A 27,780-nucleotide genomic window follows, 5' to 3' on the forward strand; every position below is an offset into this window, starting at 1 on the left:
AAAGAGTACCAGGAAACAAGAGCACCGGAAAAAAAGGTTACCGAAAACAAAAAGAGCACCGGAAAAAAAAAGGGATATCGAAAACAAAAAGAGCCCCGGAAAGAAAAAGCACTTCATTAAGATTATATATGTGTTAATTCGTCCGATTCTCGGATTTAATGCGATAAACTAATTATTCGATTATTATTAGATATTTTTTTAATAATTAATTAAGATTCAAAGTTTAATTTGAACGTGACTGAACAGAACCTTTTAATGCTAATAAATATTAACAAATGTAATAAAATATTTCGATTACAAAAATTTATTTTTTTCTAAAAAAAATAAATAAATAAATAATTGAAAAAGCATTATTTGTATCACAATACAATAAGTGTATTTAGGAAAATTTAGAATAATTTCAAAACTGCTGAGGAGTCCCTATTCTATTTACTGATTGTTAAATTGACCATTTATTAAATTAAATGAAGTGGGGAAAGTTCTTTTCCGTAAATTTTAAATTACTCCTTATTATTACTACATAATGACAGTCGGGGATTCATAAAATTCTTATTTATTTATTTATGCTTTTTCTATTTTTTTTTCTTCCTGCAAATATATCCGTTTTTGTTTTACCTATTGCGTTCTTTTCATTTTCATTGAATTCATATATTTCTTTCATTGTTTTATAAATACCTCATCCACGGATCTTGATAATGTTAAAATTCTGCATTCATATTTTTTTTTAAAAAATCAAAACATAAATAAATCCTCAGTTAGCACTCGAAATCACGAATCACGCATACTATAACGATTTATTTCATATAACTTTTTCTTAGCTTATTCTTTGGTGAGTTATGGCTATTGGGGGGAAATTAGCAGGGGTGGGGAAGCAGGTACACCCCTGTCATTTCTTCGAAAATCGTGTTAAAACCAGTCCAATAAGGAAATAGTGAAATTCCCCAAGAAATTCCCTACTTTCTACCTTTCTCCCTCTGTTGGGGTTCCGAAGATTTGAAAATCTTTCCGCAGTGAGTCACAAACTTGTTCGATTCTTGCAGTTGCGAGAAGTGTTCGAAGCTCCAGTATTGAAAAGTTCGCTCAGTAGGTTAGTTGCTAATCTGTTGTGAAAGCACGTGTTTTTAGAAATTCGAATTATTGGATAGTGTTTCTCACTTCTGACTTTCGCACGAAGCTTTGTACAATAAAATGATTTGTAAGTTCTGGCTTGACAACGGATAATATTCTGATTTAATTTGTGTGACTGCCGTGGTGTGTAAATATTTTGATATTGCAGCTGTAGATTTGGGTAAGATAATCTTTTCTTTTATTTACTTGTCATGATTTTAGTGAACTTTCACCTTATATCTGTTGAACACTTAAAAGATTTTTCATGTCTTTAAGCTTTTTAAGTTAAATCTAAACTTGATTTTTTTTTCTATAATCATTTATGTGTCAGTATGGGCTTATTAATGCCTTCGATGAAGCTTGTATTTATGCAGTTTAGTGTGATAGATTTCAAAAGTGATTAAATTGAATAGGTGTATTTGCACCACAAATTTAACCGATCATTAAAAGAAGAAAAAAATTTCCACTGTCATGTATTATTTTTGGAAAGGTTTATTAATATTGTTAATAGCGATTTAATATATAATTTAATAGTAATTTTTAATTTTATTTAACAATTCTCAATTGTATTCTGCTTATGTTTAGATTCTTCAATTTCTATTTGATGTTCACTAATAAGTGCTTTCGATGAAGCTTGGCTTCTAATTTTTCAATTTACTGCGATAGATTTCAATTGTTTTTAAGTCTATTTGCACTGAAACTCTCAATCAATCCATTCTTTTACATAAAAGTAAATAAACCATTATCATACATGTAATTTAAAATATTTGTTCATGTTGCTTAAATTTAATAGCATTTTTTAATTTTATTTAACAAATATCAAGTTAAGATTCTTCAGTTTCAGTGTTGTATGGTATAATAAGTGCTTCCGATGAAGATTAGCTTCTAATTATACAATTTAGTGTGATGTTTTTCAATAGTTATTTAGTCTATTTGTTCTGAAACTTTCAATCGTTCTATTTATATTTATATATCACCCACAAAATTAAAATATTTATTGACTTCGCTTAAATTTAATAGCAGTTTTTAATTTTGTTGAACAATTTTCAGTTAAATCCTATTTGTACTTATATTTTTCCTTTATAATTCTTTCTTTTATTTAATTAGTTGAGAAATGATCTAGATTTAACGTATGAATTTAAATTTTCAAAAGTGTATAATATGCCATTTAAAAATTTTTACTTTTAATTTTTTTTAAAATTGTTGATAAACTCTGTGCATGTTGCATAAAGATTTTAAGATGAACGCGTCTTTTGTTTAATACTCGTAAATATAGTTAGAAATAGTGCAAATTAATTGTAGATAAGTGATAATTACCTATAGAAATCAGGATACTAATACTCATACGTCAGGATATGTTAGTTAATTTTAATCATACTTTTGCATACACGATTTTTTAAATAAACTTTGTCCTGTTGTGACTAATTGAACGAAATATGTTATATATTTCCATACATTTCATCACGTATTTAAACTTGGGATAAATTTTATTTTGAATAATAGGGGAAAATGAATGTTTGATATCGACCACAAGACTTAAAAAATTACTGTTAATTGTCACTTTTTTCGTCGAAAAAGGACCCCGTGTGCATATTTTTTTTAATAAATATGGAATTGTAATTATTTGTACCATTCTGAGAAGTACTTTGTTTCACACTTGTTGTTGCTTAAAATGTTTCCGTGAATAAATGCTTAAAATGTTTCCGTTCCTAGTAATGTTTACCATATTTTGAGATATGCTTCAAAATAAATACTACCATGCATTATTATCAATATTTTTTTTAATCAATTTTTGAAAAAATGGCTACTTTTAAACATGTTAAATCAGGACAGTAACAAAATTTCCTAATTTTACCCTATACATGTTGCGACTCGTTTACTGGATTTCATGATTTAAAAAGTATTAGTTTTGTTTGAAGTTTGTATATATGTTATGTGTCTAATATTAACATCTCACTTAGGTGTTTTTTAAAAATTATTTTCATATTTATCGTACATTCAATCGCAGCTTCAAATTTATATCAATTGTGCATGCATCGCGTCGAATTGATTTTGTTAATGGCATCAATCTGTCTCTGAACAAACGCTAAATTTTGTAAGTTAGATAATTTTCAGTCTTAAAATTACAAATCTGTTGTTATTGTTAAATTAACGTGCATGTTACAATTAAAAGTGGATTCCAACTTGGAATTATCGTGGAATTTTTGTGTGGAATTGATAAGTAATCTTTGTTGCAATTAAATTCGGACAAAAGACCCATTATATCAATAAAACCGGAGGCTAGTACAGTGTCGTGGTCATCGAATATTGTTAGTTTTATCACATTTTCTTTTAATTATATCAAGGTGGTTATTCCTGACTCTATGTGAAATGTTCGTTTTTGTAACAAAAACGTGAAAAATTACATAATTTTCTAAATCAGAAATTGTTGTAAGCAGGGTTGGGTTTTTGCCGTCAAAAATTGGTTTTTGACATGAAAGTGGTATAAACCGTGTTTTTACCGGTAAAAACCGTCAAAAACCTATTGTTTTCTTTAATTTAGGGCATATAGCGGACAATATATTTTCACATAATTGCCTTTATAAATGAATGTTGTAAATTATTGCTATTGATTTTGGAGCTATATACATGTATTCTTATAGAAGGATATACATTCATATAGAAATATTCAAACTCTAAAAGGATTTCCCAGGCTTTTTCATGTCTCATTTCTGTGTAAAATCAAAATTGATAAGAAAAGTTTATTTTATGAGGCTTTCTATTTATGAGAACATGTGTTTCTCATAGCAAGATTTTATGATTGAAAGTAATCAATCTTGACATTCTTCAGTAATGTAGTATGTCAAACAAAATGATGCTTGGAAATTTTGAAAATTTTGTTTAGTATCCTAATATTTTACCTCAAATAGTATGTTTTGATATATTCATGTTGGGAAAATGCAAGAATCTGTTCTTAAATATCTTTTAACAACTTTTTTTCTAATTTTATTGCTCAAAAATGAATTAATTTTAAATTATAAGCAGTTAAACTCAAATAAAAATACAGTTTTACCAAGACTATGGGTTTTTGACGTTTCTGACAGAGGGGTTTTTGCCGACATGTCTCAAAAACTTGCCAACCCTGGTTGTAAGATTAGGTTCTTTCTGTCAGGACCCTATTTTTGCTAATGTGAAAATATTTTTAAAGTAATTTAAAAGAAATCGACTCCGTTTCTCAAAGAATTTCGCAAGTGATTTATTTATTTAATTTTTAGAATGGAAAATTTGATGAAAGGTCTGTTTGTTAAGGATAAAGTATTTTACAAAAGATCAGTTTTTGCGGTAAATAGTTGCGTTAACCTTAAACCCTTTGAGGTGGAACACCGATGCCCCTTTTATATATTTTTTTCTTGTTCGCTAATTACTGATAAAAATATAGTTTTGTGTTTTTTAATTATGAAAAACAGTTTAATAATCCCTAAAAAATCTGTTAGATTATAGAAGTTACATTTGTACTAAAATATAAAGTCCAAAAAGATTAGTTTAGAGTTTTTTCTTTTCATTCATATTCAAAGATTTATCGATAAGTGTTTCGCTTCGATCTAAATTTAATTAGATCTTAGATGTAATTTGAAAAAAATATTATTTAGAAGTGAGCTGTGTTTGGAAGAGTCTACCCTTCAAAGCAGAAAAAGACATCGATGTTTCGCGTATTTCATAACCATAAATCAGGGTTGGAGTTTTTGCCGGCAAAAAGGGGTTTTTGCCAGGGCAGTGGCAAAAAACTGGTAAAAACCGGCAAAAACCATATTATCTAAATTGCTAATTAAATATTATTACAAAATACTTGAAACAAATTTAAATCAATCATAAGGAATAATAATTTTGATACATTACATGAAAAAATTATTTTTAACATATTAATAATTAATATACCTAAGGGTAATAATTTTTAAAAGATTGAAAGTTTTTGATCTCTTTTCATTTTAGAATCCTAAAATAAATGTTTTTTTTACAAATAAATATTATTATTTGTATAATACTATTATTTAATATAAAAAATTATTATTTGTACAATAATTAACTACACATGTTGATAGATATTTTATGCTTTAAATTATATTTTTATTAATTTAAAATAAGTTCATTTCACTGGAAAAAAGAGAATAATCACAAATTTTCCAATCAATAATGTTTTAAACTACTAAAATGATATATTATTACATTATCATTTAATTATGGAATAATAGTTTTGTTAATTTTTTTGTAATTATTTATATTCATAGTATATATTTCAATTTTAGGACTAATTTTGTATCAAAAATGTGTTTTTGTCCTCTCATCTTGAAAAATATAGTTTTTTGCCACTTTGCTTGGCAAAAACCTGTTTTTGCCAGGACGGTTTTTACCGGTATTTACCATGGTTTTTTCCACCCGCGGCAAAATCTTGCCAACCCTGCCATAAATTATTAAAATGCCAAATATAATATTTTCTCTTGTTTTGACCTAAGTTAATACAAAATGAAAAAGGCAAGAAAAATGTAAAATAAAAATTCTGTGTCAAAAGGTATAAAACTGACAAAACATTTGAAGGCTCCGTCGTATTATGAAATGATGCGTTTTTGCGAATAGTAACCTGCTGTTTCTGCTGCAAGTTTGCACCTGTTGCTCGTGACTGTTAGTCCAGTTTAGCCTATCTAAAGCCAGCTAAAGATTTTTCTGGGTTCTTCAAAATCATAACATTACTTTTAAGATGGCTAATTAAATTTTTGATGAAAAAGTAGTTTAATTTAATTATGTATGAAAGTTCAAATTATCATTTCACACATTTAAGTATTGCACTGAGGGTGAGCTATATGGAGATATAGCGCAAGTTTATTTTTTAATTTAAGTATTGGAAAAACTTCATTTGTTATTATTTTTACATTTATGCAATGCTGAAGAAAGTATTTCTTATATCTGACATTGTTTACTCAATCATAGAATGGCATGAATTGCTTCTTTTTTATTTTTTTGGTCAATGTGGCACCCCGTTGGTCTCGTCATCCAAAGTCAGTGTCAGAATATGACTATGTATTGAGCAGATTTGAACAGGCATTGCTTTCGCAGGACGATTATTTAAATATGAAATTTCTCTGCATATTTTTACCGATCTGTTACAATTGCATCAGTCTTTTCACCCCAATCGTTTCTGGTGATTTTTAAATCGTTCCATCAAGATGGCTATCTTTATCTAATCTTGAAATTGCAGTAGTTTATTCTTCGGACATTCTTATCTTGAAAACGTGTTAGGTTCGTTTCTTTGTCGGCATGTTAAATCTGATGGTTTTCGGTTTGGTAATCTAGCAATCACAAATTTTCTCATGGAGTCCAATCTTATAACTGATTATTTTGATTTATGAGAATTAATTGTGCAATCAAGGTTGGTAAAATGCTGATTGCATATTTTGACTTGGAGACCAGTTTTTGAGCTAAAGAATGTGTTATTCTGTGCGTAAGTGAAATATAATTGCGGTGAATTTAAACAAAAAGTGAGAAATTCTGTCCTAGTTGTATTTTTTCTCAGTGCAAATGCATTACCCTATCATATTTTTCCTTTGTCCATTGGTGTAGTACTTAGTTTTATTTTGTCTGTATTGAAGGTTTTATTGTGAATTTCATTTAATGGCATCCTCAGTTTTAGCTACTTTGTTTTTTATTTGAATTAGTGTTGTTTTTGAAGATCCATTTTGTTCTCTTTAAGCTTTAAATCGCTTCCTAGCCAGTCTGTATTTCATAACAATAAATTATTAAAATGCTAATATAATATTTTTTGCTTATTTTGACTTACTGAATTAATACAAAAAATAGTTATAAAAATATGTTTAGTAAGAGTTTTGCGTTTAGCAATTAAGCAATTTTTAAGAGATCAAGAAAAAGCTCTTTTTGAAGAGCTATTACTTTAATTTATTTGATGAAATTGGTGAAAATAAACTCATATTTTAATATGCTCATTGTAGTATGTGAAATAATTTGTTTTATTATCTATTAATATTTTTCGATATTGCACACATTTATTTCAATACGAGTAATTTTAAAACTTATTAAATATCTACTTGAGAATAAGGAATAAAGACTCGTTCTGCCAGGAATTATTTACTTTTCATTCAACAAATCCTTTCTCTGTCTTTGTAATTCATTTGTTTTTAGTAGTTTTGACTGAAAAAAAAAAAAACAATTACTGACTTTATTTATTCAGTCAGTATATATTGCAATAATTAAATAAAAATAGTAACTTTTTTTTATTGTTAGTGGTATTAAAAATTTTCAGTTGCAGTATTGTTAAATAATATCAAGTATTATTTATACATTTTATCAGAGTTATGGTCGCTAAACGCGAAATCAATTAATGAAAATATGATTGAAATTAAATAAAATATCCAATATACTTTGTTAAACAAAACATTATTTTTATAAGCTGTGATAAAATGCCTTAATATTTCGCCTAGGGCTGCTACCGACCGAAACGAATAAAATAATATTGTTGTGGCATTTAGCCCATGCTGTTATGGAATGTGTGGTATTTCCATCGGTCATGCCATGTCCACTTGGTAACTAACTCCTGGCTGTTCTCCCAATGATACAGCAGTGGACTTACTAGAGTTCCGCATCACATATTTTTACTTAAAATCGTCGTTGTTTGATTTCTTTCTTTTTTCCTTTTAATTTTATATTGGAAAGTGGTAAGTCTTTAAATATTTTATTTATTGTTTGATTATATTTTTAAATATTTCTCTAATATTAATTTGCATCAAGAGAAATCGAGTCTTTTACGTTTACCTACAGCAATTTTCGTAGAATTTTCGACTTGATTACGGAATCACGGTACTACAAGAATATTAATTGAAGCCTTTTTATATTTTATGTACGCATCTAAGGTATTTGTGATTTGCTTATTTTTGTTGACGAAGGGGTAATGCACTATCACTATTCACTTATCGGACTGATTTCAAGTATCGAAGAAAAAAAAAACCTAATATATTGCAAAGGTAATGACATTTTAGGGGAAGCATAATAACATAGGGTACGTAGCGTTTTTAAAAAATATTTTTGTTTTGAAAAGCTTTTCGGTGCTTTTTTCACTGGACGTTAGTAAAAAGTGCTTAATTTTATTTGTTTGAAACTTTTTATATTTTCAAGATTCAAATCTAATTTTATTCATTAGCGATCAAACACGATTCTCTTCAAAATTATGGGAATTTTTCCGCGCATGCAACTTGATCGCTCACATCTTGTTCAATTTTTAACAAACTTTTTTTCAAATTTTAAAATAATTTTGTTAAATGTGCTCCTATTTTTTTAAAATTTATATATAAAGGTCTAGCAAAAAAAAATTTCGTATCTCCATCAATATTTAGGCTGGACTAACGAAATTTATTTCAATTATTGCGTTTAGTAATAGAGACAAATTACCAGTTTATTATTATGGTTTCTGACATGTGTTTAAAAACACTTTTTTTTCGTTCGTTATTTATTGCCAATTCACCAAACCACTGAAGACGAAATTTTAAAGATAAGTATGAAAAATTAAATAACCTAAACACCTCTTAAACTTATGTATTTTTTTTTATTTTATTATTATTTTTTTTAAAGATATTACTTGCTAATACTTATTTAAAAACTTCATTAGCTTCAAAGATATGCAATGCTTCGTATCCAAAATGTCTCTCGGCTACTGTAGTTTTCTGACTTCGTTTTTTGTTTCTTCTCATTTGTGTTTGGCAAGTCTTGAAAATGGGCGCTTGTTTTTGAGCTCTTGAAACAGATTGACTGTTATTCTCAATTTGTGTGTTTTTGGAATGAATGAAGATTTCAATCATGTAATGCCTTTCCGCTTCAGTTTCTTGAACATTTATGCAATGTATCTATTATTCGTTTCTGTTTTACTTTTTCTGTTCATTTTTTATTTTATTTATTAGTCTTGTATCTATTATTGACACCATTAATAAAAGTATAAATGCAATCATTTTAGCTTAATATCTATTCTTCTGTTTTGTTTGGTCATCTATTCACATGAATGAATACAGAATGATTCTGATAAGATATTTTAAGATGAAAGGGAAAAACTATTTTCTCTTTGGTTGATGTTTTTCCCTCCAAATTCGTCAGCCAGTCTACTTCCTGTCCAGATAACAAGTAGGGGAGGTGAAGATCCCTGGGATTTCTTAACCCCATGTAGAGTTATGGTGAGTCATATGATGGATATCCTTTTAGAGTTGGTGAAAGTCAACTGAAGTTATTCTTGTGTGCTGAAAGCATTGTTCGCAATTTTATTGCATTTCTGAAAAAGAAGCAACAGTTTTATCTATGAGCTCAGAGGATGGTTTTTTCTGTGTTATTCTTGGCAGTGAATGGCCCTATGATAGAAATTCGGCTTTTTGTGCATTTTCAATTATATTTTATAACGCTTAATAATCGACAATCAAATTTAGACCTTTATTCTTCAGGGTTGATGGTTGTCTTTGCAAATAAAATGTCCAGTATAGTATAAATTTTTTGAGGTTTTTCCTATGGAATATTAGAACCTTTGTAATAATTTAATGTGACAGATGACCCTGTAAATTGCATAAATGTTATATATTTGGTATTATGAATTTAAGATGTTTTAGTTCAGTGTTTCTTAACCTTTTTGGTATAATGGATCCCTTTTAAAATTTTTTAAGAAGTCACGGACATGTGAAAAAATTAATTGCAAAAAGCATCCATTATTAGAAAACATTTAATTTTATTATTTTAATAGTATAAAAAATTTTTATAATTAAAATTTTTAACGTGAAGGTTGCTGCTGCTTTTCCTTAATTAACAAATTGAATTGGGGGATAGTTTTCGACAAAGCAACGAGCATATCATGTTCAACATTCAATCGATTTCGATGTTTTGTTTTTATTGTCACGAGTGTGGAAAATCCCGCTTCGCAAAGATACGCCGTAGCAAACGGAATTATAGCTGCCATAGATCGCTTTACAAGCAATGGGTAGGCTTCCAAACGTTTTAAAAACTAGGAGTATTTAGCAGACCCCCAAAATATGACTCATGGACCCCTTAGGGGTTCATGAACCACAGGTTAAGAAACCCTGTTTTAGTTGATAAAATAATTTTTGATGAGTTCCTAACCTTTCGAAGTAGAATTTTTGCAAAACATATTTTTCATACTTTTTTCATTATTTTATTTTAGTTTGGATGATTATTCATTGTTTTGTATTAATTGAAAAAAAAAAAAATTCTATTTAGCATTTTATTGCTTGATAGTTTCGAATTACTGCATGAAACAACCACTGGTGACTTTTCCACTATTAAAGGTAAAAGATTCCTAACGTGGCTCACTTCCAAACGATAATTTTTCATATTTATTTAGATCTTAGAGAAACAGTTACTCATTATTGAATATTCTTCTATTTATAAAATCAATTGCTGATAATATTTGAATATGAATGAAACAAATTTTTTTTCAAACTACTTTTTTTGTATTTCATATTTTAGTACAAAAATAATTCCGATAATCTAGCATATTTTCTAAGTAGCTATTTGACTGTTTTTTTTTTTTTTTTTTTAAATCAGAAACCAAAATAAGAGCGTCTAAATATATTGCTTGTAATTAAAGCGCCTGAAAGAAATATATATTTAAAATAGACACCAGGTGTCCCATCTGCGTCAAAGGTCTAAGTTGTATTCTTTGAATTCGAATAAAGAATCCACATTTTAAAATTATGAATTTAAAAAAAATAAGATCCAGTTCTAAAATGAAATTGAAACTAACTACCGATTGAAGCGCAATTTTAAAAAAAGTTGTTTTCAGATTATTTTTTTTAAACCCGTTTGCCATTTAGAAAGTTCGATGTGATATCTGACTTCGTTGGTCTGATAAACTTTTTATCCAAGACGCAGATTGAAATCTATGTTAAAGAAAATGGACGTGGTATTTCATTCCCCAATTTTGACGTTGTACGAATTTAGATTTCTTTAAACCGCTGTACTGTTTAATGTTCTGAATACAAAGATATACCTGAAAAGTTATATCCATTATATACTATACTCGACCCCAGTGTTTAGAAAGAAAGAAAAAGTAAGTTGTGTGAAATGAATGTCCACGTTTAGTTGTTTAATTTGGGTCATACATCAAAAAGCAGCATTTTGAGCTGTGTCTATTTTTTTAAACACTCATTTTGAGCCATGTCCGTTTTTTAAACACGCATTTCGAGATGAACATTATTAAACAAGCCTATTTGAGCTGTATCCAAAATTTTAAAAAAAGATAAACCCTCAAAGAAGAAAACGAAAAAGACGAATTATTATTATTATTTTTATGTAATCTGAAAAAAGAATTTGGATGTAAGCATAACAAAGTTGTGTTATTTTAAATTTTCTGGTCGGCCCTTATCCATGTTGTCCTCTGTCTCTACGTAAGTGATGTAGTTCATCTAAACAATGCTATCTATCATTTAACCCACTTCATCGACCTTTTATTTGCAATAGAATAGCCCACGGATTCTCTTTCATCTTCAAAGAATGAAGAAGGTTAGTTGTACCATAATTAGCGATTAACCTACACTTTCTACTCCTTTTTCTTACTCATTATGTCAAATGTAAATATGCCAGATTAAGTTAACGTGGACTATACAATACATGTATTTAATTTTAGACTAGCTAAGTTATTTTTATATTTGGAGATTGGGCATGATAGCTTTTTTTTTTTAAATTTTTTTTTATCTTTCTTTTTATTGTTTAACACATTGCCGCACATTTATTTCTCAATTTCTTGACTGCAGTATGAAATTGAGTGTCGGTGATACATTTGGAAATGAAAATTATTACACTTTGTCGCAGTTTTTCCGTAAAAACGGTCGACCGCTGTAACCGTCATTTGCTAATCGCTCCCCCCCCCCAATCTTCAGACACAATTTCCAGTAGATCATCGATGTTAAGCATCACTGGCAGCGGGCAGTGAGCGGGTGTTTGATCAATTTGTGAAGTGACCGAGGATGTGCGGTATCGGTTATCGTCAAACTACTTTACATTGAAGTGTTCTACTTCGCGGTTTACAAAAGCGGGATAAAGAAAAACTTCTGATGGCATGTCTTCAGATCATCCTCAGCAGTCGCCAATAGCAAAGTGTGCAGCTCTAGTGCGATGTAAAATAAGGTATTAGTACTACTTCTCTTCCTAGAGCAAATGACGTAATGTTAAATCATTATTCCGTTGCATTACTGAATAATTAATAAATAATGGATTAGCACACTTCTTACTAATGTTTCTCTTTTTATTAATTAAAATAAATAAGACTGCTATTGCCGCTATTTATTTGCATATTACCAAAGATCAGACAAACTATTGCCGTCATTTGCAGCAACGTGTTTAGCGTTAGCGGAAAATTTGCGTAGCTGGGTATGCTTGTATTTTTCAGCTCATTTGAATTTTAGACCGACTATTTTGATAGTGGGCTATTTGAATGCACTGATATGCCCTATGGCGACATTGTCGCAGAATGTTTCAGAAGTTCTTGCAGAAAGATTTTTCTTCTGGGAAGAAAGAAGTTTGGTTTTCATTTCTGCAGAATTTTGCGAGTATTTGAATTGCGCATTTAAATAATCTCTTATTGTGGCGTTTAATTTACGCCGATAGTATCGTAAATCCATAGAGTGAATAGAATCCATCCTTTTATTATTTTTTTTGGCAATTATTTCTTTTGACTTTCATTTAGTTTTTAAAATCCGATATTATTTATTACAACAATCAAATCTTGAAACGAAACACGAACTTGTGTAACTCCTTTTGAAGAGTCCAATTCGCGTGACTTCGTCCTCTATTTGTTTTTCGGTAATTACAGCTAGAGGTTTCATGATTTTTAATTATTTTTTTTAATGTGATGATTTTCAAAAAGCGGTATTTTCGAAATGCGATAGTGCAGTTTTTCCCCCCAACAAAATGCGATAATATTACCCATAATATTAGAATTAAAAAATATTTCACATTGAATAAAAATGTTTTTTTTATTTTTTTTTTTTTTTTTTTTTTTTTGTAAGCACAGCGTTTTTTGTTAATTTAAATCTGGAACACGCATCTTTGTTGTTATTTAAACTATCTTGCAGAAGGATATGAGTGCTAGAGTTTTGTCGCAGAGAGCCTGAAAAAATTCTGCCAAAGGGATGATGTGCATAGTTAATCTTCAATTAAAAATTAAATTAACTTTTTCAATTTAAATTAGTAAGATTATCATTGCTTATAGAATCATTCTCCAATTAATAGCGTCATCGGTTCCGTTTTTAAAATGAAAAATATAGTGAAGGGTCCCTTTTTCCAATGAAACGTGTTAAAAAAAATTAATTTTTTTATAGATGTGTGTTATCACGATAAGATAATTTGCCAAGATTCTGTTAACGGATCCCCAACTGTCGAAGTGTAACTAAATTTGTGCTCAGGTTTTCAATTACTGCTGTCAATTATTCTGTCCATGTTAATCTTGTGGGGTCATAGAATTGAATAGATTCTTTCATTCAAAGAATGATCGAGTAGCTGTCCAAATTTTTATCTGTTTAACCTTGTAACCAACATGGTGACCTTTTACCACCTACAGATATAGTTGAAAAGCAATACCAGAGAGAGGCCTCTCGTGCATTTTGTAAAATACTGTTACCAAGCGTAACGAATATATGGTTTTAATAATTTGAAGTTATCGTCCTGAATTAGGGGATAATTGAAATTTTCGACAGAATGTTTGCCAACCTGCAATCCTTACATAGCATACCACGCTTTCAGATAGGAAATTATTTTTTCGATCTATCAGGCATTTTCATGTGATCAATTATATTTATCTTTATTTTAAACTTACCTTTGGCACTTTCATTCATTTTTCTTCACATAAGTCCTTAATTGTTTTATTTTACTTTTTGTGTAGTTCTAACTATTAATTTTATTTCAATTTGAAACATAAGGATTTTCTGACCAATTAGTTTTTAATCTTTAAGGCACTTTCATGTGACCAATTATATTTATCTTTGCTTTAAACTTACCTTTGGCACTTTCATTTATTTTTCTTGACAACAAAGATAAAATTGTTAACAATTTTAATTTTTAAATGGTTCTAAATATGAATACTTCAACTTTTAAAACATTAGGATTAAAAACATTTTTTGAAATCAATTTCTATCTACCTTAAGCCTGTAATAGAAGTTATTAGTACTAATTATTTTTATTAAAAACTGTGCCTTAATATCTTAGAAATTTTTGACAAGAACAATTTTACTTAAAAATAAAAATTTTACTTTATATTTTTTTTTCTTCTGCATTTATTGATTCTTAATATATATAAATATGTCAAATTCTATACTACAGTTAAGATTGTGAATTTAAATCAAGTAAATTTGGCAAAACGTTTTTTTATTTTTGTATTAGTTGATTTTACTTTTCACTCGTGAAATATTTAAGTTAGTAAAATGTAATTATTATTAGTATATGTAAAGTGCTTTAAGAGTCGCAATGGCTCCGTGGTTAAAGGCACTGAACTGTTAGCGTGAAGGGCTGAAGTTTGATCCTCAGTGGCGACTTCTAACCTTTTGCTTCAAATCGATTTGAATCAGCTTCATAGTATTAGTGCATAATGCTGATCACATTTCCAGTATCATGTCGTTAAGTCGCAAAATTGTAGTGCCGTAACCTCCATAACCTTCTGGTCCACAACGAACTGTTGCAGTATTGCAGTTGTTTTACTTTTCTTAAGTATATGTTAGTTTCATTTGAAAGTGACAAGTGCTTGTAAGATTTACACTTTAAAACACTTTTTGGACAGTTTTATATTCGTCAATAAGAACCATAACACAAAGAACTCAACCTTGAATGAAAGATATAGTAAGTTTTATTATTCATTGAAATTAAATAGAAGGGGAAAACCGTTCTCTATTTAATTTGTAAAACTTTCAAGTTTAGAAAGTAGGTCAAACAATTTTCTATTTTTCTTTTTAAACCGCAGAAGGAGAGAGGTAGAGAAAGAAAAAAATATTTAGGCGGATCTCCGGGTTAATATCCTTTGGGCATTGTGTAACAGCAGACCAAACCAAAACAAGACTTCGAAATAGGGAGTCACGTTTATGCAATTTATATTTCGATTCTATTTTTTTCTTCTATATTTATTCCCTTCTAAACTCGTTTGAGAGAGGGATTATTCGAGTGGCAATGATTTTATCAAACAGTTTAATCTGTATGCTATTGTTCATTGGGAAAATTTGTATCACAGGTGGCATCATGTTAGGATTGTTGAACCACGAATGTAGAAAGTCGTTTGATCTATTGAACTCGTAAACCCAGTTTATTTTGTTTTTCAGGATCGTTTGCTTTTTCGGTATAGCCATTTTCGTTCACTTTACTTCAAGTAACACCTTCCATTAATAAAAATTTGGGTTAAAGAAAACTAATGGTACCGCTTTTTGATTCCTAGGCCCGAAGAGTGGCTTAAATTTATCTTGAAATATTGTTTTAGGATGGAATGCATATTTGTATCCAATGTAATTTTGTTCAAAACAAGAACAAATCTAACTATTCTAGGAAAGTCGTGTGTAGTTAAATATCATAATTGTTTGTATTATTAGTTCACGGGCAAATAAAAGCGGTTTTTTTTCTTTCTTTTTTTGTGGATTTTAAAGAATTACGTCAGTCCAAAAGAGTGATGCCATTGATCGAGTTGTCTTATCTTCCGTAAGATTTTCATATTCGAATAATTTATTAAAATCAGACGCATTACTCAATCATACTTATTTTGCTTTGAAATACTTTAAATGTAAATTTTTGAAATTAAAGTGCTAATTTGATTAACATTTAAAAGTAAATTAATATTTTACTTTTTTTGTATTTATTCAAGTTTTATTATTAAACTATATTTCAAAAAATTCCATTTGATCTATTTAAGTCGATAAATATACAAAGAAGGGGTGTGAAATTTTAAGATTAACTGAAAGGAAATAGTGGTAAAAAGTTAAAGAATTGGTAATCAAAAAAGTTTTCTTCGTATATTTAAAATTAAGTTTTATAAGTTGAGAAAGAATTAATAAATCTATATTTTATTTAAATGAAAATCACTAATTGTTAAAACATTCTAAATCATACTTATTTTTGTATAGAAATTTTTGTATGGACTAATTCAAAATATAAGTTTCGTAATATGTTCCAATAATCTTAAAAAAATTATCGAAAGGGATATATTTATTGCATTGCAATATTTGAACATTACAATAATTAAATTAGTAAAAGCAATTATTGTAATCTATGTCAAAATTGAAGAGGCCAATGTTAACATTGTAGCATTTTTACGAATTTTTTTTTTTTTTTTTTTTAATTTGGTTTTGGAGATTATCCAGACCAACCAGAGATTATCAAATACCGAGTAATTTTCTAGACTGCCTGAAGAAGAGAATCCAACAATTTGGAAGCAATAAAACAATCTTCTCACAATTGACGTTGTCGTTTTGGTTTTTCTCGAAAGTGCAGGCTTGTAGCAATCCCTTTTAACATGGCCGTTACTCTTATTTTTGAAATTGTATCTGTTTTCATGGGCTTTGGACAAATTCTAGTTCTTTTAATCATCACAATATGTTTGTTACCTTTCTTCAATGTTTCTTTTTTTTTTTAATTTTTTATTGATGCCTCACCTATTATTATTGCACTCAAACTTCTAAATCCTATTTTCTGAGTAACTACTTTTGTTAATTTTAAGATTTCACTAAATTCTTGGAGGAAAATAAATCATTTGAAATGTCATATGGTTAATTCCAGGTTTTCTAAATTCGCCTTTCTCTTGGGTTAAAATTTTCAAATACTAATGGAGATAAAGCAGAATTTGCTGCGAAGAGTTTCTCTAGCTATAAAGCATCCTCTTAACATGAAGAATTATTTTTATTTGCTATTCATAAACTTAATTTATTTTTTCTTCGTTTAAAAAATTGAATTTGAATTTATTTCATTGTCAAACGTAAAAACTTAAAAGAAACTTCAGGTTATTAAGATTCACAGGCATAACAAAAGGTGCAATTAGTGGCAAAGATGTTTTTAAAACAGATATAAATAAATAACCTAATGATATTTTATTTTCAACAAAGCCGTGTTGAATTTTAATCAAATTTCAATCTTTCCAAATCTACTTTTAAATATCAGAAAGTGGAGTTAGTTTTATTTATTTTGATCTTTCTATCAGTTAAGTGAAATCTATTTATGAAAGTAATGGGGGGAAAGTGTGAGCATTTTTAAGATCGTTACGGTTCTTTAAGCAGGAGAATGCGGATCTGTGGAATATAAACGGTCGATTTTTACCAGCAATGTGAAGTTGTTCTAACCCAGTTGGTTGGGTATTCCCCAGAATGTTCTAGCAATGGCAAATAATTTGATATTTTGATTTCTTGGCCTAATTCTTTTTCTTTTCTTTTTTTAAACCGCATGTTTTCTTTTGAGGTACGTGATGAAAACATCGTTTGACACATTCAAGTATTTGAAATTCCTTTTTTGATGACACGTAATTGATCTTATTTAAATGAAACTTCACAAAAAATTTCCCTATTTTGTATTTTTTCTATTTTATTAATGTTACTAATGTCTTTCCATTTTATTTTGTTTCTTCCTTATTTTTGGAAGTTCTGCCAATGCTTTGAGCTTACAAATAATTAGTAAGTAATTTCGTAAAAAACAGGAATGGCTGCATCACAGAAAAAGACACTAAATTTTAATATTTTTCGTTTTAACTCAAACGTTTTGATTTAAAAATGGTTGTGTTTCGAATGATTCGAAAAATACTGTTAAGATAAACAACTCGTGCAACAATTTTACCTTGGCCCCACTTGGGCTCAAAATTGGCTCACTATGCTATGAAGCTACATGAACATGCACAGAGAGACCAATATTGGGATGTCTAGCTTCTGTAATATTGGTCCTTTTATAGGGCCGACATAGGATAATGAATATAAAATATGAATGGTTAACTGAATGTAAACAATAACAAGCTTCCTAAGACCGGAAGAAATTTAGAAAACTTCCAGTGTTCCTCCGCATATGTTACGATGCGATGTGTAAACAGGCTTAATATTTTAGGAAGTTTTATTTTTGTAATTTTTTTAATCAAATATACGCGAAATTTTACCATTCATAAGAGTTTTCTGTAATTTATAAATTCTAACTGGTCAACAAACTTAAGAAAATTAATATCACAACAAGAAGTGTATGGTTTGCCACGTTTTGAGTCTTATCCCATAATTTTGGCTATAATTGCTTAAAATGTCTCCAGTTATTTTTTGATTAGCATCATAGCATGCTTGCGTGGTCTTCCAAATATATTTGTTATTTGTTTCATTGAAAGTTAAATTGAAAAAACGCGTAATGTAGTGAACACTACAAGTATAATATTGTATGGCGCAGGGCTCGAAAAAGCTCAGAAATTTTACCCGTCCCCGAAGACGGCTTGTCCAACAATGCACCCGTCCTCCGTTGAAACTAACCCGTCGCTTTTAAATAAATAAAAATATAATTTTCTCCTAATTATTACAAACATTTATATAAATTGCACAATGAATTAATCCTTACTAGGATTACATTATACAGTAATATAAGAAATACTAGGTTACTAATAGTAACCTAGTATTTCTTTTATGAAATAATTTATTTCTTTTATGAAATAATTAAAACGACAAAGGTCAAGTTATCTGGAATGTCAAGTTATCCGAGGGTACTGCGTTTTTTAAATGAATCGAATATGACGTTTGCCAGTTGCACAATCAAGCCAATGATTTACAGAGGTTTCTGAACAGAAATCTGAAAGGGGTTTTCCATTTAGGTAGATGTTCATAATTGCTTTTAAAGCTTCTTGTTTAAGACCAGTACGTATTGTGTTTTTTTGTAAGTTTATTGCTGCAAAGCCCCTTTCAACCGCTGCAGTACTCCCAGACAGAGAAAACATCAATATATGCGCAGTATGTTGTTGTATTGTGGGTCATTTTGCTATGTTGTAACTTACAAGACTCTTGTAAGATAACAAAAATTGAAAATGTATCACGAATATTAACGGGAAAATGGCCGTCCGCGCGGACGTCGGATTCGAGAAACTCGTTGTCCGCGGAGAATTTTTGACCGTCGAGGACGGGCTGTTTTTCGAGCCCTGGTATGGCGCTTATGCGTAAATATCAATCGGAAGTAGTGACACGGAAGTCTTAAGGTGAATTTTAACCCCTAGCGCCACTTGTGCTTAGCTTTATAGGGTCAACCATTCATTGGGTCAGTGTTTCCCAAAGTGTGGTACGCGTTCCCCCAGGAGTACGGGAACTGTTTAGTGGGGGTATGCGTTCTAATGCGAAACAAAGCTAGCCATAAAAATTTACGATTATGTATTTTTCTATTGGCTTTTTTTTGCAGAGTTAACAGTTAATAATTAGTGGTGTCAACAGCCAGTTGTGATTTTTAACTTTTGTGCAATTTTTTTATGGTAAAAAGTACATTCATTTTTTTATTAGTGGTACACAGCGTTACGAAAAATTTAGAAAGGGTACGCAAAAGTCATAAGTTTGGGAAACATTGCATTGGGTGAATCTGACAATTCTATGTAGGGCCACTGTCGGCCCTTTGAATTCTTATTGAGCCAAGATTCGAGAATATTGGTCCAAGTTAATTTCTGCTAGGGAAGTAGCAAAAGCTTATTTCTGTGCTTTCATTTAAAATGATCCTATGGAATATACACTCCTCTCTCTCGTATTAAATCCCCGTTCGACATTTTTGTCTATGAGCTGGGTTTACATTTTTTGTTTCTTTCCTGACGACAGTATAGAATGGTGTATTAATTTCTTTAAAATTACGGACTCGTCCGAATATCTTTTTTTTTTTTAAATTTTTTATTCTTGTTAGACCAGTAATGGTGTTTGTAATCTTCACGGTTTAGAAAATTCCCTGAGGTGGCCTCCGTTTTCATGAAATATCTCAAAAAGTAGAAATCACTGTTTTTTTTTTCATTGTTCATAAATTTAAATAGAGAAGCCAGTTTCTAAGACAGAACGTAAGTGACGCCCTTGTGCAATTCAAGCGACGAAATACGTGGAAAGTCTTTTTTTTTTTTTTTTTTTTCTCTATCGAAATCAAATAAACGACATTTTTTAAAAATCTTTAAGTTATTTAGGACATTATTGTCAAACTGTCATCTTTGAGTAGTGTGAAATTAGGTTTATTTATTTTAGTGTTAGTCTTGACGTTATTTCTAAGATTCCATTGGAATATTTATTTCCTTGCCTTTGTTATTAGTCCTTGGAACACACATCGTCGATTTCTTGCCCACGAAAGGTGAAATGGCTTTTAGATTTTAAATATTTTTTTATTGGACAATGAAGCTCTTGTTTAAGGATTCATCCTTCGGCAGGAAAAAAATTTACAGAATTTATGATAGTTAAGAAAGATTGATTTGCCACATTTAAAATTAATCCCTGTACAATACGGAATTTATGCAACTTTTCTTGTTATATTATTTAATAAATATTATTGTGCATGTAAACAGTTGTCATGTAAACAGTTTAAGCTATCAAAATAAAGAGTTTCACACTTATTAAATTTCCAGCCTAAGTTAAGTATGCTGCTCTTCATTGGGGATTGAAATAATTCAAATTATTTATGAATTACTTCATTAAACCCGTCTGTGTTAAATTATAAAACCTCTATCCTAATTCAATTAAAATTAAGCTTAAAAAGAGTGCCAAAAAGGAATCATTTTTGTTTCTTGACAATAAACAGATTGTTGCATCAAAATTTAAATGTATTGAATTAAAAAAGAAAAAAAATACTTTTTAATTATATTAACACAGATTTAGCTTCGGATTCTAGAGATTAAATTTTAACCTAATCATATTGCTCGATTACCATTGAAACTTCATCAACTGTGTTTTTACATCAAACAATATTTGCACCACCAAGTGAGAACTATCCACACTCATGACAATATGGTATTCAATAATTATTGATATCGCCATATTATTGTTTGAGATATTTGTTTTTGTCGATATTATCGTCCTATTTAATGATTATATATTTTATCCTTATCGTTTAATATGGTATTCACAATATATCGTGACTATCATCACGATGTTGAAATAATATCGATATTTCACAATACATTACTCAGCTCAAGCTATATGTATTTTAAGGTTAGGGTGGTCGATTAATGGTCAAAAACGTCTTCCCTCATCTTTAATTCATTCCTTCTTAAATGTTTTTCTAAACTCTTGCGCAGGAGAAAGAAAAAAAGACACAGTTTAAGTTAAGTGTCTTGCACTTCATGCAAAACTACAATTTTAAATTATACCATCTCGCCATTTAGAATTCTCTGGGGTTTAGAACAGATAAAAAAAACTTTAATATTTTGAAAGTTTTTAAACTTTTTTTTAGAAAAAAATCGCCAATTTTGCGAAATTATTCCAAAAACAAGAATAATTATTAAAATTAATTAATAATTCTCAAATTTTGCAAATTCTTATGTCCTCAAATAATGTATCATAGAAGTAACTTTTTAATTACTAAAAATAATATACATCACAAACGTCTTTCATTTTCACAAAGCTGTGGCTTTTCCTTACATTGGGATTTTGCGCCAATTTCAGACTAAAAATAGGCTAAACTTGACCTAACAGTTGTAAATGACTCTTTCTAACTTGCAGCAGTTATGAAAATAGCATATCAGTTGCAAATAAGCGTCATTCCATGTGACGACAGAGTATTCGAAAAACAGCCTTAATGAAGGTTAATTACTGTCAAATTTAATCTTCAACCACTATCATAATCTGATACCAAGGTGAGGGTCTTCTTCTTTAATAGCCACCTACCCATCATGAGGCCCTAAAATCACGAATATAGGACAACTCCTCCACTTTCTCTCAGCGTTCACTTTCGAACATCGAATCTTTTTATGATAAAAAGAACTTTCGCTTGCACAACATCAAGTGGGGCCATGGAATTTTAATGATGTCTTGTCTTTTTTATAACTTCGAAAGGGAAAATCCACCCAAAGAACGGCAGGTAACGGGGTCAAGAGAGAAGAGAAACCAGGATGTAATCTCCACGCAGACTATAAATTTTGAAGAAACAACGAGGAGTCACAGTTCAGGAGGCAATATAGGTTGCACAAGGTGTTTAACACACGATTGGACATGATATAGCGGTTTTGGGTGTGAAATGATCGATTAACTTAATGCCTTCTTTTAAATATTACAATTAAAATGAAGGTTATCAATTCTCAAAAATTAAGTTCTGATACATTCGTTCTTTCGAAATGCATCATTTTGTTTCAAGACTGAGGCGATGGACAACCGGAAGTATACTGGATTTGCACATCTGTTTGAGAATATAATTATCGTTTGAATATCCGGTTTGAAACCGTGTACTTAGAATCTGACTGATAATATTGTTGTTCTTACCGTTCCGAGTTAACTAAGTTTATTGGAACCGTTTGCATTCTAAAAATAATTAATGTTTTTGGAGACTTCAACTGTGTGTAACTAAGTTTTACATCTCACTTTGTTGCTGTTAAATTTTGAAATGAAAAATATTATTCTTCGTTGATTTTCTACACAATTTCAAGGCTCGTATTTGTCCTGATATTCCTGATACCAAAATATTTTTCAGTTTTTTATCATGATTTTTCAGATTTTTGTACTAAAATTTTAATTCTAGAAAAATCTCAAGATTCGGTTGTTTTAGTTGTTAATCTTGTTTGAAACTTTGGGTCATCGATGAAGAAAGTCATCGATTTTGCTGTCATACGTTTTGACATTTTTTATATATGCCCAAATTAAGTAGTGGCGTTTAAATAATTTTTTTAAGTAAAAAAAAATTTAGTCTCTCGTCTGTCAAATTGAAGTGAAAATATTGTTTTTCAGTTATTTCAAAATCGAAAGTACTTTTAAATTTTCATATGTTTTAAGCAATAGTTTAATTTCTTAGTTTATTATTATTATTTTATTTAGATGATCTTTCTCTTCTGAATCTACCAAGTGCCGATATAACGTTTTCTTATCATTTGTTTATTTTTGTATACATTTATTGTTCACTATGTAGATTACATACGATTTAGTTTATAAGTAATTTATGGTTGTATAGGTAATACCTATATAATTTTCAATATTCTTTTAAACTTTATTTATTTTTATATTGAGGTATCTATTGAATTTAAGAAAATTCAGGTTCTGAGATGTATGCGTGAAATCGTGCCGTTTTGCAAATTTATTTCTGATCAACTTGTTCCAATCTTAATTTTTTATTCAAGAACGTTCAGTGTTGCTCATGTTTTTTCTTCTCCAACGATTAAAGAAATATGTTGCACGAAAAAAACAACTTAAAAAACTAAACTAATTGCATTTTTTTTCTTAAAAATAGTTTAGTATGTGTATATTGTACCAAAAAAAATCCTGATTTTTATTTTGAAATCACTACTAAGTCTGCAATTCTGAAAAATGTACTTTTTTTTAGTTTTGATGCTACAATCTATTTACCGCCCAGGGATAAAATGAAAAATATGAAAGATCATACCTCTGAAGAATTTTTTTTTAAAAAGCAATTTATTTTTATTTTCTCTTTTAAGTCTCAATGTCCCAAAAAGTAGTGATCAGTTAGAAATATAGTGACTTTTAAAATTAATTTCTCGTGAAAAAAATATATTTAATGATACGACATAGAACAAAAATAAAGTTGAGCTGCCGTGGTTCAGGGGATAGAGAGCTCAAGTCCCAAAGATGTGACCCAGGTTCGAATCCCAGCGATGGCTGTTAAATTAGAATTCTGCTCGCTGCTAGCTCCGACCATAATACTGTTATAAAATATCCTCAGTAGTAGACTACGGTTCACGAGTTAGAACCCCCTCGCCGTCGGGGTAACCGTTGGAAGTTTTCGTATTTTCTCCGTGTAACGTAAATGAGGGTTAGTTCCATCAAGAGGTCTTTCACGAATGGTAGTTTGTACCAATGCTTAATCCCGGAGATGCCGTGATTTCTAGATTAGAGATTTAAATTACAAGGCTGTAGAGTTAAACATTGATAATGGTAAACCCAAAATTGAGCAAACTGTTCAAATGGAATTCATAAAGTAAAAATATAGTTGCCCAACACCTATTCTCCACATTTAATTCATTTTTTACTTTTTGGAGTATGCCAAATTTTTTCGCCGTATTGCTGATACGTTGAATATGGCTGTGAAGTTGGAAGAATCAGAGCTTGAGTTGGAATTATTCACATGCCTCCGATACCGGTTTCTTAAAAATTAAAAGGTACCGATTGGGAAGCGAGCTAGCTCTAACCACAGAACCATCGTGGCTCATAATAGTTATTAAACTTTTTTTATTTTATTTTGGCTTCTAAACACACTAATAAATGTTATTTATTTACAGGAAAATGGGAAAGACGTATTTTGGAATGTTCACCTTGGCCTTCATCGCCCTATCCTTTGTGACTGTTAGTGCCAAAGTTCATCTAAGTTACAGTGAAATACATAAAATGGGCGGCATATGCCCTGCTTTGGAAAGCTGCCAGAAACCTGACGACCGATTCAGATCTGGCAACCGAGAACTTCTTCTGCCAAAAGATAAAAACTGTGCCTGTGATTATCTGTGCGCCGACTATGGCGATTGCTGCATCGATGCCCCGGATGTCGAGGTTAAATATTCATTGCCAGATTTCAATTGCCTCGAAATGAAACAGTTTGGTGGTGTCTTCATGATCGACACCTGCTTACATTCTTACGAAGGCCCTGATGACGTCAGGTATCAATGCGAAAATTTGATGCCTGGAGATGTGACGGATCCCATTGGAGCAATGCCTGTTACAAATTATCAGACTGGAGTAACTTTTAAGAACTACTACTGTGGTATTTGCAATTATATGACCGACAACTTAGTGTTGTGGACTCCCAGGCTAGAGTGTCCGACCGTGTCTTTAATCGAAAGCACACCGAATATAACCCATGAATATGCTTTCAAAAACTTGGCTTCCACTGACAAAAGCTGGGGACTTTACCTAACTGGCGACAATGGATCTTTGTTCTTTCATGACTGCGAAATTGATCCTCTTATGCCTATGGTTCTAGAAACTAAAATCAGACTCTGTAGACCAGGTTTAATATCTGATTGCCCACCAGATTGGGAAAATGAGGAAGTCCGCGCTATGTGCCGCTCGTATATGGGTGCGAGATATATCCATGGAGGCGACAAGTACAGAAATGTGCATTGTGCTTTATGCAATGGTGTCAACACAACTCGCTTGTCATGCAAATTTGCTGAGTCGAGAGAAATTACTACTTATCGCACTTACGACACCCATGCATTTTCTTTGTTATTGGATATCAATGATAGAAGAGGCAACAATGTTGGCATGATTCAATTTTGCGAGGAAGACGAGATATTCGATCCCTTTTTCAAAGTTTGTCGCAGTCTGGCTTGCTTACCTGGTTACAAAAAGAAAGGAACGGAATGTGTTCCAAGGGGGTTACCAGACCTAGATGATAATTCAAATAAAGTGGATGACATTGACAGCGGTGATGGTCCCATTATTTCGGAAGATCCTGAACTGATAAAACTCAGTCCAAGTGATGATCATGACCAATCCGTGTTAGGGTACCGCGAGAGTTCTGCTGAAAATGGTACTTTTGACGTTGCGAATCGAACAGTTTACAGTTTAGCTGATTCAAATATTGACAAACCTCTACACGGAGAACTCAACAAGCTTCAGAACTGCTTGTTGATATCACTAACTGTTGATGATTATGTCATGCTCCCTAATGCGAATATTTATGTACCGAAGTATAACAAAACATATGAGCCTACAGCGTACCATGCAGCGGATGGTTCAATTTTAATTTGTTCTCATTTAACTGATGAGGTCAATTTCAAGTTCATGCCTTTAATGGGTTATGTTACATCAGTAGGATTAGTAATCTCAATGATTTTCATTGTAGTTCATTTGATTGTTTTCTTCTTGGTGCCAGAGCTTCAAAATCTTTCAGGGAAAAATCTAGCATCGCACTGCATTGCCCTTTTGTGCGCGTACTTGTGCTTTTTAACTGGATCACTTGGAGTTCTTAGTTTCGAAGCATGCTCTGCAATATCATTTTTGACCGTGTATTTCTTTCAAGTTTCTTTTTTTTGGATGACGGTGATGGCTTTTGATGTTTGGCGATGTTTGAAAATGGCGACTACAGAACTTCGAGTAGCCAAAGGCAAACAGCTGAAGCGATTTTTCTTTTACTCAATTTTTGCTTGGGTCATGCCTATGTTAATAATTGTGACTGCTGCCATAGCGGAGTTTACTGATTTGTTCCCCGACGAATATAAACCGAATTTCGCTTCTCCTCGTTGCTGGTTTAAAAGAAGACGTGCTCTTCTAGTATATTTTGTTGCACCTTTGATTGCAGTGGTGGCAGCCAATATTTGTTTGTTCTTTTCAAGTGCGCGCATGCTTGTCATGGCCAAACAGTCTTCTCTCAAACAACAAAATCAAAACCAGAAACAAAGTTATAAGTTATATTTGAGATTAGCTCTTCTCATGGGTTTGACGTGGACGACTGGATTTGTTGCTAGTTACTTTGACGTGGAACCTCTTTGGTATTTATTTGTAATACTCAACACTCTTCAAGGATTGTTCATCTTCATAGGTTTCTCCTGTACCAGCAAAGTTTACGATCATTTCAAAGGAAAAGGCTCAGAAAAATTCCATTCTGGATCGACTAATACGTCAAATCTTTCTACTACACCATTCTCGTCAAAGCTTTTCACGAGGTTTAAAAGATCAATCTCTCCTACACCTTCTAGGTCAAACAGTTCAATTAGAAAAGTAAAGCCTTTGTTCTGAAGTGTGTTCCTTCTACGGTTCGAAAGTTGAGCTGAGCTACTTGGAATTTATATGTACCTGCAATAATCAGTGAAATAAACACTTTAAGCAAGTTTAACTGAATGTCAAAAAGCTTCAACTATTTGTAAGCTAATTATTGCGAACTTAATGTGTAACTACTGTGATTGTTTTATGACTTTTACTCAATTAAGAATGTACCATAGTCAAGAATTTTTGTGATAATTGTGGATAATTGACAATCTTCAGGATCTGATTTTTAAAGCAACTATAAACTGAAACTTTGTAAAAACTCTGGCTCAATTTTTATAGTGCATGTATGTGTATTCATTTGTGATGTTTTTGTGCACCGTGCAATCATTATACATCTTGCTCTAATCTCATATCACATCATTAAACATTCCATTATTTTAAATAGATTTTAAGACTTGTGTTTACAATTTTGAAGAAAAAAAAAAGCTTACAAAATAAAAGAAATTTATATCTTAAATATTTTTCCTTATTTTTCATAGGCTTAATGTTTAATTTTTCTTTCAGCTTTAATTTCTCAAAAAAATTGCATAAATGTTAAAGAAACAATGAGGGGGCAATCTATCATGTTTCAACGGGTGAAAAGGAAGTAGTTGTATATAGAAAAACACTGAAAACTTTCAAGGTTTATATCAAGGAGTAAAGTATGATTAATTAATGTTTTTTTTTTGTGTAAAAGCCATCCATTTATTTCATACATTTTGAAAGTTAACAGTTATTTGGTAATAAAGCATTCATTTTTTTTCAATTGTTTTGAAATCGTTTCGTTGAATGCTTGAACAATCAATTAGAAAGT

The 27,780-nt window shown here is 30.5% G+C and overlaps 1 protein-coding gene across 4 annotated transcripts; it reads left to right on the plus strand.

Annotated features, from left to right (window-relative positions):
* The first annotated feature begins 981 nt into the window (after nt 1–981).
* On the plus strand, nt 982–27,444 carry LOC107436875 (uncharacterized). 4 transcript variants are annotated; one of them, XM_016048711.4, is made up of 2 exons: nt 982–1,288; nt 24,503–27,444. In XM_016048711.4, exon 2 carries the CDS (start codon nt 24,507–24,509, stop codon nt 26,955–26,957), a length of 2,451 nt encoding a protein of 816 aa, XP_015904197.1. In that variant the 5' UTR covers nt 982–1,288; nt 24,503–24,506; the 3' UTR covers nt 26,958–27,444. The 4 variants fall into 4 exon arrangements, with proteins under 4 accessions (XP_015904197.1, XP_087013156.1, XP_071033387.1 ...); XM_087157030.1 differs by lacking the exon at nt 982–1,288 and adding an exon at nt 6,418–6,617; XM_071177286.2 differs by lacking the exon at nt 982–1,288 and adding an exon at nt 7,718–7,808.
* Nucleotides 27,445–27,780: the final 336 nt, after the last annotated feature.

This window comes from Parasteatoda tepidariorum, chromosome 2 (assembly GCF_982258835.1).
Source record: "Parasteatoda tepidariorum strain Cologne lab strain chromosome 2, Ptep-v5.0, whole genome shotgun sequence".
Taxonomy (NCBI): Eukaryota; Metazoa; Arthropoda; class Arachnida; order Araneae; family Theridiidae; genus Parasteatoda; species Parasteatoda tepidariorum.

Bases quoted from the DNA above. Each gene is read 5' to 3' on its own strand.
- LOC107436875 (XM_043048692.3), top strand. From the start codon at position 12,197: ATGTCTTCAGATCATCCTCAGCAGTCGCCAATAGCAAAGTGTGCAGCT. The intron at 12,265-24,502 runs GTATTAGTACTA...ATTTATTTACAG, and splicing joins CTAGTGCGATGTAAAATAAG to GAAAATGGGAAAGACGTATT.